Consider the following 13,177-nt stretch of genomic DNA (forward strand, 5'->3'; position numbering starts at 1 on the left):
GAGAAGCATGTTCACTTAGGGAGGCCACAATCAAAAGAAGAAAGAGACAGTCTCTTCTGTATTGTCTAGGCCAGTTGTACTGATATCAAGGTCAAGGACCAAAGCTACAGATGTCACCTGATATGGTAGGAAGAGAGCTCTGTGTGATGTGCTTTCGAGACCCTAAAGCAGCTAAGAAAGCAAGAAGTCTTTCTGTTAACCAGACTGGACTGGATGACACATACGCCTCATGTAATTCTAAACACAGTGGGGATTGGAAGCAGCAACAGTTGTTTGTAGCTGGATCTGGCCCTCCTCTTCCCAAAAATGCATTTCTTATGTCTAATTTTTTTTTTTTTTCACAGCATGCTTTGGAAGATACCGCAAATACAAACAGCTGAAGGATGAAGACTTACAATTTCTTTTTCTCAGTCAGTAAATATATAGGCCCATCCAAAAGTTACCACAGGCCTGATAGAGGAGATTGTCTTCCTTGGAGCACTCAGCTGTGAAGTGCATTTAAAATGGTCTTACCTATTATTTTAGGCATGTTATCAAATACAGATATCTAACAAATCGTAGAAGGTGCAGTCTGTCATTAAAACAGTAAGTCTAAATCAGCATCTTTACCTTTAAATCAAAGTGAGCAATTTTCTTAGAGTGAAGGTAATTGACACCATCCAAAATCTGCTTGATGAATCTGGTTGCTTCCTCTTCACTCAAAGACTCTTTCTGTGCCAGGAAGTCAAAAAGTTCTCCTCCAGAAACCCTGCAAAACACACCAGAAAACATCCTGCTGTCTACTGCATTGTAAGACATAAAATAAACATAAGCACAGAAACTGAAGCAGCAAAAAACCTCCATACAGTTAGAAAGAGGCCACTCTTGCAGACAATCTAGAGTTTTGTGTTCTGGTTCCAGATGTACCAAAACTTCCTTTTGGCTTCAGGTCTCTCCCCTGTAAGTTAAAGACTAGCTTTCCCTAATTCATTGATGCTGCAAGGTTTGATTTGTCAAGGATTATAAAGGACCAAAAAAAGGTACATTGTTTGATGAATCTATAGACATGTACATATTTCAATAGGTAGACTTTGATGTTAACCACTTCAACTGCTATTTTTCAACATTGTCATTTTGTATGAGACAGAGGAAATAGAACAAGTTGTAATAGTCAACGACTGTTAAAGAATTACTTCTCTTATTGTTTCCCATCAGAAACATGAGGCAATAAGATCTGCCAACAGAATTTCTTTCCTTTCCAGAACAGCCATTACACTGTTCCAGTACAGATTCTTGCCCGACATAACTGACAGGAAAGCATTTGGTTTGTGCTGAATTTTTTAAAAGAAAGCAGATTGTAGCAGCTTGGAAGGTACCTAAAATTGTCTTCCCAACTCAGGGAAGTGCCATTACTTACTATGAATTTTCACATCAAAATTAAAATACATTCCATGCATATTTAGTACATAAGACTTCTATTTTCATTTTTGTGCCTTGTATTGAGAGGTCCAGTGCTATTTTTGTATATATTATGAAACAGGATGATCTAGATATTCAATTATGCTTACACTTATTGTTTCCAGTTCACATTGTCATTGATATTATTGATTTATTCTCAATCAAATTTACTGTTGGGGGCACTGACAAAGTGGTTGTTGCTCTTGGGCTCAGGTGTGTCACCCATCTGTGCTCACCATTCAGAGTGCAAGCACAAGACTTGAGAGATCTAACAGTCATTTTGGAAAACAAGTATTTGGCCCTGTTGTCTGATGAAATACCTGTAAAAGAACTGGCAGGTTCAAATGCTTTAAGTTAACTTAAGTGCTGTGACTCACAGACAAGTTAGATCACACTGTACACTGCAGAGGTCTTTCGCGCAATCATTCCGCTGACCCCAGGCTCCTACACAACAATGGTGGTGACAAGATGGTGATTCCCTAACTCTGCCTCTTTCAGAGTAAACTACTGTGAACAGCTGCAAAAACTGCAGAGAAGTCAACTGCAAACAAGAACGTGTCAAAAGCCACAAAGACATTGGGCTTATTTCTTAGCTTCTACTGTTGCTGTGGGTGACAGCATACTTTGCTGTTCCAAAGGCAGAGATTTACACAGGGCCTATTGACTTCAGCATTGATTACTGGATATTTTTTCACAGCTCCCGCATAGTCAGAAACTTTTTAAGCAACCTGAGACAGGACACTTCACCTGGGCAGAAGTCACTCGATGTTTTGATTGTTACAACCAAATGGCTGGCGAACATAAATAAGCTTATATGACCCAGGAATATGTTGCAACTGCTGTCTCTGGCTGCTGCCTTCCTCCTTCCTATTAATCTCAGTTACTTAGCCTGTGAGACTCTTATTTGGTCTCTGATTTTCTTTTTAGGTGACACATACCAAGGGTGTCAGCACTACCATCAGCCTTGCTAGACAGGTTTTGTTTTACCCTGTGGATTTCAGGAGCCAGGGAACACGGTCTCCTTTCCGTACTGCAGTAGGTTTAGGGGCCTTGGTTCATTAGTTTAAAAATTATTACAGCTGACTGTGACAAGCCAGTAAAGAAATCTGTAAGTAAAACCTGGTAGTCTCTTGGTGAAATCTGGGTACAGAGAGCAGGCAAGTTCTGTTTCCTTAATGATTTCTATTCATACTGCACTTAAGCAATCACCTCTGGCAGGCACTATGGCCCTGTCATTAGGAAGCCAGCAGTACCTGGATACTTTCTTGTACTTTTCTGGAATTTAACCACACAGGCACACTACTCTCTCTTTTACCCTGTAAAATCTCCTTGGTCACTGTTCCTTAAGGTAGACTCTTTAATCAGGACTAAGAATAAAAAAAGTTCTCTCTCGGGCCAGGCCAACAGCCCATGTAGCCCAGCCTCCAGTTCACGTACCCCAGCAAAAGAAGATACCACTTAAGTCAAGCACACAAGCTGAGCCATTTTGTGAATGCCATTCCCCTCGCCTTCCCCTGGCACAGAGGACTGTGCTGAGGATGTTAGAGGATACCCTCCTGCCTGGAGGAGACTGGCAACTTTCTTTTCAGGAATCTCCTTTGCTATACAAAGGAATGTCAGAAAGTTGTTCAGCTGCCCAGACTGGAAGTACTTAATTCCCTTTCTCTCTTGCTGCCCCCAAGCGTGGTCACTTGAAACAGTTGGGTTAGCTGCTCAGGGCACACCAGGGATTTTGCCCCAATGGCAACCTCAGCAACATTCTGAGCAACCAACTACGCCCAAGGCATCGCTGAAGAAACTGTACAACCTGCAAGAACGAGGATCACAGGAGATTTACTTGCTAGCTCCTTGCTGTATTCTCCCTCTTCTCTCTAGTTCACACTAACCTTGAATCATGCTCGGCAGGAGGCACTTCCAAGGTACAGAATACAACATAAAGATAGAAAAGGAAACCAAGAAAAGATTCGGGGAGTCTGAAGTCCCTCTGTTACTTTATCAGCAAAAGACTCCCTCTTACAACAACTACATGAGCATTTCATTTTCTGAAGGTCAGAGATCAGCATACATTACAAACAGTCCATTAATCTCCTGTCTCTTGTGGTATGGCATAAGATATTAGGTTAAGCTGCAGAGATCTTAAAAGAGTAATCTAAAGGAAAATTCAATAGAAGAGATGTGATGATTTCTCATTAAGAAAGACTCAGGCTTTAAAAACAGGTTTGAGTAAATTGTACAAAGAGAGCGGTAAGCAATTTAGTGCAGGATTGTTCTTATCCAAGTTATGCACCTGAACTCAGAGAAATCCTCAGGCAGAAGACACTAGCAATCCCAAAAGCCAGCCATTATGGAGTCCCAGAAAAAAAGCAGATCAGCACTAACTCCTTTGCAGTAAAACACTCATAACTGCACTACAAGTTACATTTGAACATCCAGGGAGGTGTGTGTTTTAAATCAGCAGCACCTGTAAAAGAGCAAATGCTCCTTTCTCAAAGGACCTTAGGTTACAGAAAAAAATCCTTACTCTGTTTCCACCTCTTTCCCTATTACCGTGTCACCTTATTCCCATGGCAAACAAAGAAGCAAGCAAAGGATACCTTTGTTCTTCCTTCAAAGTCCAATAGAAGACAAACGACAATGCCGCCTTCTTGGCAACAGCTGTTTATTTTGTGTACACAACCTTGACACTTACCAGTAGAGGAGACTGGCATACCAATCAAACCTGCCTTCAGGCTGCTTTTGTCTGGGCAAAGTAGCCTCAAGGCAGGGCCCAAGAGACAGAGAACAGTGAGGTAACAAAAAGCTGTGGAGAGCATATCCCTGAATAATGTGCACAAGGAAGGGCAAACTTTGTACCTGCCAAACTGCACTTAACAGCAGTGGACTTGGCAATGTTCTTCCTGCTCTTGAACAGAAGAAACAACACCTGTAGAATCAACCCCTGTGTAAAGAGGAGATAGTCTTGCCTGTGCCAGCACAGTGAGTTTGGGAGAGGGTCAACATTTTAGCCAAAGTCTCTTTTAAACATCAGGGTAGCTTCTTCAATTGATCAAGCATACTGGGGACATTCTTTTTGAAGCTGAAGTCCACCATAGCTTAACATAAGATTAACTGGCCAGGTGCTGTAACACTTATTTTGATAAACTGCAGGGAGTATGTGACTGATATCAGAGTGTCAGGAAGAGAGATCATCTGTTTACAGAGAGAACTTAATTAACTTTATTAGCAATTATCATCATCCCCAGTTTGTACACAGCAGCTGAATGCAGTGGCCTTAATCCGGTCAAAATTGCTGCATCCAGCCTTTTAAAAGTGAAATAAGCTACAGCCTGACAACAGGACACACAGAATGTATCAGGCTACGTGAGGACAGGAAAAAGCAGAAGGTAATGAAATGGGAGGTTGTTTTAGCACAAAGTAGCTGCCAGTCAGAAAAAGCAAGCTCTTTTCCTGTCTTCCAGCACACGGCTACAGAGACCAACATTTGGCCATAGACATATACCTAAAAATTAACAGATGCTTATCATTACTCATATGCCATCTGCCAGCAGTCACGTTAATCTTCAGGAATGCTCCCTGGCCTAAATGCTGGCTCCCCTGGAAAGCTAGTGGTTATTTCATCTCACTCAGGGATCAAAGCCTCAGCACCTGGATTACATACACAAGGTCAAGGCAAGTGTGCTAGGGAACATACGATCTACATAACTTCAGCTACAGTGTCTCTGTATTTCCTGATTCATACATACAGAAAAATTGCATCATTTACTCATTACCTAAAAATTGTAATAAGCAGAACTCAGGGTGTCTCCTTGCTCACAGCCCTACTTTAGTATCATGAATTGACAGATAAAGGGTATGTCGTCTTCTGCACAGCTCCTCTAAGACTCAGAGCTTTGTAAACTAAATGGTATTGATTCTACAAGAGAGCAGGACACAACCCAAAAAAGCTTAAATTGATGTCTGTCCTCCTTCACTACATGACAAATTTCATCCCCTTAGGCCAAGACCATACATCCTGACCAGCAAAGCTCCATTTATTAGAAAAGCTACTTCCATTCCTGGCTCTGATGAGCACAAGCATACAATTCTACTCACCGCTTTGTACGACAATGTTCGGGTTTCCCCTGGTTCTCGGTGGAGATTAGGAAGGCTGAGCCACACAAACACACATAGATATAAATCTGCACATGCACTAAGATAATTTATATCCCTTTCAACTCCTTAAGATAGACCAACTGCACACACTATGAACTCTACAGAAGGAGATGCTTTGGTTGTAGGTCTATATGATCATCCGTGCACACAGAGTCACTCACTTCTATTACAGTCTTGATCCTCAGCCATGAAACACCCAGGATGGCAACAAGTCAAGTGCCAAGTTTCATCCAAATTCATTATCCCAGTATAAGTTTGGGTATAAAGAGACCCAGCCACTCAGTGCCTCCACTCTTTCATTTCTTGAAAAAGTGAAATAATTTTTATCATGGCAGATTATTTTTTCGCTCAATAATTGACATTAGGCAACAGCAAAGTTTTCTTGAAATGACTTCCAAACTAACACATCAACAGTAACACTGTCAACTTTGGGGACATCCAAATGTTCTACAGCATTCAGCTGCAGATGCAATGCAGAGGTGCAAGTGATCTTCCTGTGACCTCCCAGCCACTACGGGTCAAATCTAATATGCATCAGAATGGTTGGCAAATAGCACTGAGAACAGAAAGCCAAACAGCAGCAGGCAACTTTGTTCCCTTCCTGGCTTCGCAGTGGAGAATTTGCATCCCTGGGGTGAGCAGGGGAAGCTGAAATTAATTACATGACCTATCTAAAGTGATGACAATCTCCTGTAGCATCGAACACTTCAGTATATACAGTCTGATAGATCAGTTACTTTAACAATCTTCCCTTGGTATTGCACACTAGTAATTGTGAAAACTGCTGCAGCTGGTCTATGTGACCTGCTTTAGCTCTGCAACAGCAACACTTTGTTGTTTTGGGATATCACTAGTGCCTTCTCACAAAATCTCTACTTTAGCCTCTCCAATATAAGCTGAACTCACATCAACAGAAATAACTCTTCCAATGTCATTCTGATTCGTATTAGGTTGCAAGGCCAGGAGGCAAAAATGCTATTTACACAGAGCAAAGTTCTCCTGTCCAGGCTGGAAAGCGGTATTTCTTCTTTTAAAAAAGATCAGCCTCCTATTCCTCTTTATTTGTTAGGGTCCTTCTACATCATAGTACATTACATTTCACAAAACTGAAGAAATTCCATCACACATACATTAGTGTCAGCATTGAAGTGACTGTAAGTTTTACCCTCCACACACATTTCAGATTAACGTCACATAACCAACCCCTGTATGCAATCCCCAAAACATATGACTTTGAAACACTGTTAAAATGATATGACGGCTTCCCAAAACATCTGTCCAAATGGCGGACTTTAAGAATCTCAAGCCAGGCAGTAGAAAGAAGCAAAACACACTGAAAACAAGTTGTGTTATAAGAGATTATATTATTGGTCTGTGGTCTGCATCTGTCTCAAATGTTTCACCTCAGTTCCATCAAACATACAGGAAAGGGAACAAGATGTAAGAAATAGCTGATGTCTTTGGGATGCAGTATTTCTAGGCTGGTGAAACAAGCAGCCAAACAGAATTCACACAGGTAATTTAATAGCTATTGTAGACATGGGCAATTTTGATACTACTTCCTGTTCTAATAAACCAGCATCTCTCTACATAGTAAACACCTATTAGCCAGGTTTTCTCACTTCCTTTCAGTAAGATTAAATACAGACAAAAGCGTCAAAGATGACTCCCTGAAATGCAAACTCGTGTTCCAACTAAGCAAAGGCTCCTTAGCCAAGGCTTTGTGAAGATGACTCCTGACCACTCTTCCAGCTTCTGTGGGCTGTGCATTTATTCTTCTAGGCATGGACACACAGAGGTTCTGCAGAACCAGCCGCCATCCCCTCAGCCCAGACAGAGAAGCTGCTCCTAGCTGGTTTTAAATCTCTTCTTAAACAGTACAAACCAGTTTGCATTACATAGCCAACATATGGTTTAGGATAGTCCTGGCTGTCCAACGGGTCACAGTGCAGGGGTGAAGCTACAGCAGTCCACAGATCCCCTGGTTGGGAGGTTCACTTGTCAGCAGGACCTAAATGGCAAGGGTTTTACTTCATCACATGGTGGAACAAGAGAAGAGTGAGCAGCTCTTTTTCACTTCCAGCCTGTTGCTATTCATCCTTGATAGTGAAAGCCCAGGGATTAAAAAAAAACTTCTTCCCTCACGCTCCTCCCCTCTTTTTCCTAGTCTCCTCTAAATGAGGAGAATATGGGAGTAGTGAGAATGGCTGCAAATTTTGCAAAGGAATTGGTGGCTTCACATGCATTGGGAGAGATGAAAGCAGAAAAAAATGAAATGAGCATTCAGTGGCCATTGTGCTTCCTCCAAGGTTCACATCAGGGCACCACCAGGCAGACATGAGGTAATCCCTCTGTCAGTAAACTGTTCTCAAATTGACAACACTCCCTGGCTCAGTAACAATGGCCTCAGCTGATGTTAAGGTGCACCTGTATCCTCAGGGCACATGGATGAACTGGGGGGCCTGTTTACCAGCAACCTCCTTCAATTCTCTTGCCAAGATCTGTGAGGCATGAGAACACAACAGCCCCATTTTAACAGTGCCTTTATGTTCTGGCAGCCTCTGCAGGCCCTTCCGGTTCCTATTTACCTCATCCTGCCCTGGAGGATAGGAAGTCCCCTTACTCACAGCTCAAGGATGAGGACCACATCTGTCTTGTTCTCATAGATGTCATGCAACTTGATGATGTTGGCATGCAGAATCTGCTGCAGAATTGTAACCTCCCGTTCAATTTCCTCACGTCTCACTCCACGACGGCTGGCCCGACTCTGACGTTTTTTAATGAACTTAGCAGCATACTCCATACCAGTGCTTTTGTCTCGACATTTCTTCACTATAGCAAACTGGCCACTGCAAGGACAAGAAAATAACAAAAATTCTCTTAAAGCTTTCATATAACCACAGCCTCCCAAATAAGCCATTCATATACAAAGCTTGATCCTGCAACCCCTGAGCAACACTGCTAACCATACAAGCTTGCTCTTGGCACAATAGTGAGGACCGTCAGAATTCTGCAGTTAAAGTCACTAGAGCATAACAAGGTAGCCTCCTGCTGTGTCTGAAATTTAGCAAAACCAAGCAGTGTGTGACAAGACAGGAGGACAAATGTTACAATCTCTAAAAAACAGTTCATGTTTAAATGAATAAGATCTGTCTCAAAAGGTTCAAATTACCACTCCTTCACTGGATAATGCTTAAGGCATTCAAGTCTCCAACACACCACTGGATGTTCTGAAAGGACATGCATGCATTATAGTATTTCTGTTAAGAATAATCTCTTGGAAAGAACTCAAAGGATTGATAATCCTTTGGAAATGTAGAACTGGCCTCCAGTAACCGATTTTCAAATAAGAGAATGGTTTATTCGTATTTCTGCACTTCACTTGATAATTTAGTTGTAAATTTAGCTAGAGTAAGTAAGAGCTTTCTCACTGCAATTCAGGAATAAAGAATTTCCCGCTGTACCAAACAGTAAAGTGGCTGCATTAAAGTTTAAAAGGCATGTAGCTGCCATTTGCCAATAAAATTTTCCTCACTGTGGCTCCTAAAGTAAGATATTCCAGTCCAACTGTAATATTTCCCCCTTATCTCATAAGAGGAGAACACTTGGAGGTCAGGTGATTAACTCAAATAATAGTAACCCTGCAGGCTGCAGCCTCATGTCAGTGGTGGGAACCTTTCAAGATGAGAGAGTTGTTACTGACTCTTCAATAGGAAAGTAGGGGACCCTGCTTTGTTCTTTGTGTGAGCTTTTCTTTCTTCATCATGCTCTTGAGAAGCACTTTGGACATAGAGAAGGCAAAATTTCCACAGAGTTGATGTTGCCTCCTTCTCAATTGTCTTCTGAAAAAATAACTGTAATCAAGCTGAGAGATGTCTTATCAAAATTAAGAAAGAAAGGTGGTCTGCAGCTAAAGCAGGATTTGAGCAATACAAATTCTACATAAGGAAAGAATGTGGAATGAAGCAGTCATTATTCAGAGGATCCTTTTGCTCAACCCATTTAGAAGGGACAATGCTAACCATGTTGTATCTTAGAAATGCTTAATCACACTAAAATCATCACAGACATACAAACAAGTAAATTAAATCATAAGCTATTACTGTATACTTAGTCTACACACAACATGTTAAGAGAGCTACTTCTACCTGAAAAAAATTAAGAGAAAAGGACAGTCTGTAGCTAAAGTACTGGAGGGATTTGAGCGATCTGAATTCTGCCATAAATGTATTGTATTCCCTTTAGCAATTCACTTTTGCCCCATCAGCAAAACAGCAGAGAGACTTACTTGCTTCCACACAGTATGCCTAAGGATATTTGTACAATACTTAGCACAAATGTGTCTCAGTTTCCTGCTACTGTAACTGAAATACTAAGAATAAACAGTGCTGTGCCATGCAATGTAATAGGCTCTTGTCCAAAGTGACTCCAAAAGGCAGACCCCAAAAAACAAACAAACAAACAAAAAATCACACTTAAACAGAAACACATTTCTTTTCATGAAGGATCATCCAGCAGATTTAAACACCGGTAGCTTTTTAGGTTTGATTTAAATATGTAATACTCAAATTAAGCAAGAGTAGTGGGCATATAATATAGATTTAAATATATATTAACTCTTTAGGTTGATCAATGAAGATATCTAAATACTTGTTAGTCTGAAGTTAGTGAAACTTGTGTGGCTTGAGGTTTCATCACAAATTCTAAACTTCAACTAGTCTGCACTAGAATCAAGTTAGGATAAAGATTTTTCACATAATTCATGCAAAGTTGCCTTGTTTGGACACAAACACTCACCAATTCTCAAGTTTTCCTTAAATCTTAAAGAACTGAAACTCAAAAACTGACAGGTTTTAAAAAAAAGAAAACCTAGGTTAAAGCACAAAAAGCACTGATGTTAATTGATGCAGACTCACTGCTCTCCTAGCTCAAGCACCTCCAGCTCAAGTGAGAATGAGGAGTAAGAGCATTTGGTCCTGACATAAACTTAAGTCAGTCCAAACATAAACGAGGTCAGTCCATTCCATTCAGGATGATGAGTTTCATTCACTCACTGCTCGCTCTTATTGCCCAATAGGAAGCCCAATATTTTTACTGATTCAGTGATTTCAATAACTTTCATACAATATATTAAAATAAACTACACTCATTTTTAAACAATTTGTATGTTCTGATGAACCTTCTTGTACCTAATGGTACTTCAGAATTTATTACTTTAACCTTTCCACAACTATTAGTGCAGACCTGGACATAACGATGTGTAAAGTACATAACAAAATGGGACACTGAATCTGAGCTGGTGGAAAACATGGAGCTAGTGGGGAAGTGCTGTAGTGGCGAGAATAACTGTCAAGGAAAATCACTTTAGTAGCAGCATTTGGAGATTGTGTTCAGTAAGTCTGATGGCAGGCTGCTGCTGGCAAGTCTTGGAGCAGTATCTCTGCAATAAAATCTACAAGAGTACGAATGGAAGGAAAAGTTGACTACTATTGTTTGGACACTAGTTAGAGGACCTCATAGCCTACCTGAGTTCATCTGCAATTTTAAGTAGCAAGAACAGTCTATTACCACCCTAAACCTCCTCTGCCAGAAACTGTAAACTGAGGGTTACTTCTTGTTATTTATTTTTCCACTGCTAGATTACAGGAGGGATTTACCAACACTTCGTTTTGGCAGAGGGAAAGAAAAAAAGACAAGACCAGGGAATCCACCTTGCGAATAGATCATGTATGTACTGTTACAAACACTACCATGGTGGTGAAGTGCACCAGATAGCTGGAGAATTGAGCCTATGGATAAGGTCATGCACTTCAGTCTGCTTTGTTTAAGTGTACAATGCATCTTGTGATAACAGCAACATGAAAAACTGGCAAGCTTGGTATCAAAAGTGGGGGTAAGCAAGAAGAGGCAGTTGGCCAATACCTGCAGAATCTCAGTGATTTAGAGGCAAGGAACACCAGCTCAAATCGATGCTCTGCCCTTTTCATAGTAATTGGAATGAAAACCAGGGAAACTTTAAGTCTACCATGTGTACTCCGTATACTACCAAGCATTAGTCAGAAAAGGCTCAGGTTTTACCAATGAATATTTGATAGAATCATACTTTTGCAAAAACCATCACAAATATTTCACAGCATTTCCACCAAGGAGCAGAAATAATTTTAAAGTTCTAGGAAGCTATATGGCCAGGAAACCACAGTCAACTAATAAATAAGGCAGGGAAGCCTCTGAGAACAGTGCAGTCAAACAGTTACCCTTGCCTGTCATGTGTACGGCCTAACAGGTATGAAAGATCCTACGACCAAAAGAACTATCTTACCCAAGTCCATTTGTCTCATCACATTCACAAGTCTCTGCTGATGTCCAACTACTTTACAAACAGACAAAACAAGACAGTGAACTCCTTTTTATACCCAGGAGCAGCCCTGTTCTCCCCTGCCACAATGCACTGTATGTCTGAAATCTCACTCTGCAAAAATTGGCAGGTCTCCCAGTTCCAGAATACATGTTTAGTATCACATATTTCCTTAGTCAGGGCATTATATCCAGACTTCCAAAGAAAAGACTCATCTTACAGATAACCTTAACCTTTAGCTACTGTGATTTTATCAGCCAGGATCTCTTTAAGAATCACAGACTCATTAAGTGCAACCCCCCGATGACTACACTGAAGGATCACTAAGCTGTTATTGTTTTCAATATTATTACACCCTTCACTGGCTTGGTAAATGAGAGATGCAAGTACAGTTGGAACTTAAATTATGCAGCATACACGGCAATTATATTCGGAACCTTATAATTATATAATGCACTCAGTGCTTCATTAACACAGACAGCTGGTTGGAGTCTGTCTTAAACCTACAAAGGCAAAGAAATAAAACATTAAAGCTGTTACTTGGTGCTCGCTTGCTGTCAAACGCTAACACTCCATGTCAGAGGCAGCCTCTCATTTCAAAGGGTTCAAACAACACCAGACAGCCTGAAGAACAACTTTTTGTTTTTCATTTTCATACGTATACTAAACACTTCTCAGGAGAGAGGTAGGAATGGATGGGACAAGTGTACTTTTCCCTTTAGGAATAATGAATCATAAACGGAACTGAGACTGTAGGTATTTGTCAAATCCATTCATTCATTCCTATTTCTTTCTGCCTCCTGATACATGCAAACCCTAAAGAAGCTAAGAGAATTAAATTGCTGCTACCAAATCCCCAAACTTGCCTTAAACATCCTGCTAAAAGAGTTCATTTTGTAGTGCTGAGAGCTGTTACTGTAAAACATTGTTGGTTTCATGGGGTTTTTGTTTGTTCATTTTTTACAAGACATGCACCTTGTTTGGTTCAGACTTTCTAAAGAGACATGGTACTAACATTGATGTGCTTCCTTAAATTCTCTCTGGGGACATAAATTTTGCCAGCAAAGTTCAGAGAGAATATATTGTTTTATGATTGCGGATTATGGGAATGAACAGAGTCACTTTAGCGTTTAAGAAGTCCAGTGATACTGTGAATTTTGTACATTTCTGTTTACTTAAAAGCTTACAAAAATAATAATGACACCAGCATAGGAATTGCTGTCTTCTCCTTTT

General features: G+C 40.6%; 1 protein-coding gene across 5 annotated transcripts in view; it reads right to left on the reverse strand.

Annotated features, from left to right (window-relative positions):
• The window catches only part of DAPK2 (death associated protein kinase 2), a 61,589-nt gene that overhangs the window by 24,752 nt on the left and 23,660 nt on the right, over positions 1–13,177 (reverse strand). For 4 of the 5 annotated variants that reach the window (XR_012652833.1, XM_075045538.1, XM_075045534.1 and 1 more), the window contains 2 exons: positions 8,217–8,438; positions 610–748 (listed from right to left, as the gene is read on the reverse strand). Coding sequence is in view for 4 of the 5 variants with exons in the window: in XM_075045538.1 (XP_074901639.1) it covers positions 610–748; positions 8,217–8,438 (361 nt within the window). In the remaining variant the exon portion in view is untranslated. The remainder of the gene's footprint in view (positions 1–609; positions 749–8,216; positions 8,439–13,177) is intronic. The other variant, XM_075045536.1, reaches the window with a different exon arrangement.

The sequence above is a fragment of the Buteo buteo genome, chromosome 13 (assembly GCF_964188355.1).
Source record: "Buteo buteo chromosome 13, bButBut1.hap1.1, whole genome shotgun sequence".
Taxonomy (NCBI): domain Eukaryota; kingdom Metazoa; phylum Chordata; class Aves; order Accipitriformes; family Accipitridae; genus Buteo; species Buteo buteo.